Source organism: Rhamphochromis longiceps, linkage group LG16, assembly GCF_057381845.1.
Source record: "Rhamphochromis longiceps isolate RC_006_pf linkage group LG16, R_longiceps_female_GT1.1, whole genome shotgun sequence".
In the NCBI taxonomy this organism is placed as follows: domain Eukaryota; kingdom Metazoa; phylum Chordata; class Actinopteri; order Cichliformes; family Cichlidae; genus Rhamphochromis; species Rhamphochromis longiceps.
In genome coordinates this window covers 29,683,241-29,686,885 of record NC_140572.1, presented here as the reverse complement: position 1 = coordinate 29,686,885, position 3,645 = coordinate 29,683,241, and the positions used below count along the sequence as shown (strand labels likewise).

At 40.5% G+C, this 3,645-nt stretch overlaps 1 protein-coding gene across 1 annotated transcript; it reads right to left on the bottom strand.

The window, feature by feature from the left end:
- Positions 1 to 1,355: 1,355 nt before the first annotated feature.
- Positions 1,356 to 2,275, bottom strand: LOC146651394 (uncharacterized). Its single transcript, XM_085384519.1, has 2 exons — positions 1,892 to 2,275; positions 1,356 to 1,802 (listed from the first exon to the last, which is right to left on the bottom strand). The coding sequence occupies exons 1-2, from the start codon at positions 2,273 to 2,275 to the stop codon at positions 1,491 to 1,493; spliced, it is 696 nt and encodes a 231-aa protein (XP_085240645.1). The 3' UTR covers positions 1,356 to 1,490.
- Between the last annotated feature and the right edge of the window lie 1,370 nt (positions 2,276 to 3,645).

The window sequence follows — 3,645 nt, the reverse complement described above, 5'->3', positions numbered from 1 at the left end:
TAAACATAGCACGGAAACAGAAATATTGAAAAAAAAAAAGTTTTATAACCTGAACTCACTGGAAATGCGGATTGGGTAATGCCACAAACAGGAATATGCTGCCCTAGCCTGTGAAGGCTATTTGGACTGGGAGCTTAAGCTTGACACAATGTGCCTATACAATGGGTAGATCTGAGGTCTTGGGGATCTGCGGAGGGAAGCGCAGCCATAACAGAAATCCCCACTACAAAGAGAAGAGGTGAAAAGGTATTTATTTAACCAGATTCCCCACTCAGCAGAGAGAGGATTAAAATGCACTACTGCTTATCTGGCATAAAGACTTTGACTTTAAAACTGCAAGTTCCCTCAAAAACATGGTGTGAAGGTCAGCCTTTTATTAGATGCCTTTTGTGTGCTAATGAGAATGCAGAGGGATTTATGTGTCATTCCTCTGTTCTTCTACCCACTTCAAGCTTTAATGTAGAAAAGGAAGAATTACAAGGCTATGAACAAGTGCTTTTTTGTTTTCAGATATTTTGTAAAGTGGCTACTGATTGCACAGGAAAACATGCTGAAAGCCTGGATAACTGTCCAAGGTTCAAGTGAGCAGTTAAAAGCGTGCTATATAAATGTTCCAACTCCAACAAAGAAAAAAATCAGATACCTTGTTTTTAAAATCATATTTGTTTTATTTTTTTGTTTCACTCAGTCTGAAACAAAAAAACCACACCAAATTGATTTTCAGCTGTATTTATCGAAGGGCCGATGCTGCTTGGATTTTACCTTGAACAGTGGTTTACACTTGCATCTGATTGCAGTGATTTTACATCTTTGACCCAAATATATCGATTTAAATGTATAAATGTAATACCTAATCATTAAAATATTACTAATTTTACTTTTTATCGCTGTGGCGTCGAGAAAAGTATCATCTACACTTTCTATATTTTGTTTCGACATCCACGACGATTACACTTTTAGTAAAATATTGGCTTGACACTTAGAGTCCCAGAGAGCAGCCATTTGGCCTTTCTACCTTTTAAAACCCGCCTTCCCGCTTTTAGCTAGGCTTTAGCTTCAGCCAACTGGAAGCTAAATTGGCTACTCATCAATTCATATGTAAATTAGGTTGTTACCTGAGAATTCTGGAGGGGAGTGGGGGTGTGTGAATGATTGCTGATTTCTAACTGCCTCTTTGTTTGTCTGGGGGGGCTGCTAAAAGCTGTGAACTTCCTTTTGTGTTCGTCTTGATGCATTCTCAATCATCCAGGAAAATAAATCTCCAAAAGTCACCAACTTGGAGTGGTTAGTTTCCTGAGCCACAAGGAAACCTGTGTTTCAGTTTGCCATCTTAGGGAGAAATCAACACACATGGGTGTATTTCCTTGTTGCTGAGATTTATTGATAAAAACAGTACAAAAAACCAACCATTTGTACACATATTTACAAATAATAATAAAAAGTGAGTGAGTACATTTCAACATTTTCAGCAATCACTCACAATCCTGGCACTACCATGGTATCTGTAGTCTGCATTTACCACATGTGTATCTGTAGCAGTGAACACATCGCACAGTGGCATGATTGTTCTTGCATTTGTGTTTGACCTCACACATGGCTCTTTTTCCAGGGCAAGGTGTGGAGGGTTGTGTCCGAAGCACCTGTTCTTTTCTTGCCTTCTTCCCAGCTACATGAGACTGAGCCAACTCTCTTGCAAGCTCCACCAGGAAGTCCACCCGTCTTTCCTTCGTCCCGGTGCATGCTAAGAATATAGACTGTCTTGGCCGCATACGCGTCAGCGTGGCAGCAGAGGTTGAAAACACCTAAGAAATAAGATAAATTGTTATTTCCATAGCCCTTTTACACACAATGAAACACATAAACATAGAACCACAAAAGACCTGCAACATACCTGAGTGGTGAATTCACTGCGATCTGTCTGTCTAGCGGATTGAGGAATTTCCCTGCGAATCTTGTTGACTGTGCCGAGGATGGTAGTTTTCTGTCTAAGATGTTTTTGTGCAAGTGAAAGCGATGTGAAGAAATTGTCCGTGGTAACATTTCTGCCCTTGTCTAGGAATGGTTCCATCAGCCTCATCACTACATTTTCAGACAGTCTCTCCCCACTGGGACGATTGGGGTCCTTGCCAAGATATGGGAAGACAATGCAAATGTACTTGGATTTTAGGTCGCAAGCCACCCAAAACTTGATCCCAAACTTGTCAGGTTTACTTGCAATATACTGCAGGGTTAGGGTTATACTGTGGGTTTCCCAGGTTTGCTGACCAGCAGTCATGTAGTGATGGAACCCTAGTAAACCCCCGCAAGATGACAATTGCATCCACCTCAACACAAAAGGAAGTTCACAGCTTTTAGCAGCTCCCCACCCCCACACACAAACAAAGAGGCAGTTGGCAGTTAGAAATCAACAATCATTCACACACCCCCACTTCTCAGGTAACGACCTAATTTACATATGAATTGAGGCTAAAAGACTAGCCAATTTAGCTTCCACTTGGCTGACAGAGGGTTAGAAAAGCCTGGGACTACCAGCATGAACCTTGACCTTTTTCTTTACCAAACTTTAACCAAAGTGCTTTTTGACTTCTGTCATACAGTTATTCTAGAAATTATTTGGATATTCTTTTTTGTGTGTGAAAAAATTAACCAGTAACAAGCACAATGTATAGCCTCAGCAGGTAAGAAGGTGGGGTAGTCTGTTCACATGGAAAAATGGAGCTATATTGATTAGTCGATTAATTAAAACACAACGATTTATGAAGTCGCCTCAAGAAAACTGTGATGGACATTTTCACTCAGTCTTGTCGATGTCTTATGAACCAAACGATCATCTGGAAAAAGAAAAGATGAATCAATAACGAAAATAATTTTCAGTTGCTAATACAGCTCATGCTTTGAACTAATAAAGCTACTTAAACCCTGGTTCAGATGCATGGATTGCTGCCTTTGAATTTCCTATGCTTTGTCCTACATACTGTATATCCCATAAAAATGAGGTGGTGCTCGCAAAGCAAATGAATTAAATTACTTTGTTTTACTTTGCACTCCGATGGCGGTGTAAATTAACAACGAAATCGGCAACAAAAGCCTCCACTAATGGTGACACTACTTATCAAGTACCTGCTGAACACAATCACTTCTTCGCCACTGAAGCGGTATGTTTTACACACCCCCTGTGGTGCTTGTTTTACAAAATTTAGTAGTTTGATGTGAACAAACAGAAAACAAATGCAAATTTTTGCTTTCTAATTAGCAATATATATGAATTCTCACTGAGACTGATGCAAAGCAACCTTTCCTCCTCTCTACTAGCAGCATGCTGTTCTCCAACAGAGAGTCTCGCATCAGCAGCAGAGGGAGGAGGACAGAGGACAGGAGGGTGCCACCAACTGTTAGCCTATCATTTTTAAATTGAATTTTTCAAAATCATCGACTGGGGCTTTGTGCACTCCTAAACTTTCCCATTGTTGCGACGGTTCACGGGATGAGAGGAACCAAATGGAGCACACCGGAGGCAGAGTAAAATCCAAATGTTTAATCACCAAGCAATGGTCATACACAAGCAATCAGTCAGTGTGGCTGAACAATCCCCGCAAGGGGCAGACAAAAAGGTTAAGTGCCAAAAAAAAGGCTAAAGTAAAAAAA

Coding starts and splice junctions, on each gene's coding strand:
- LOC146651394 (XM_085384519.1), bottom strand. CDS start 2,275: ATGACTGCTGGTCAGCAAACCTGGGAAACCCACAGTATAACCCTAACC. Junction 1,803..1,891: donor GCAGTGAATTCACCACTCAG/GTATGTTGCAGG, acceptor CTTATTTCTTAG/GTGTTTTCAACCTCTGCTGC.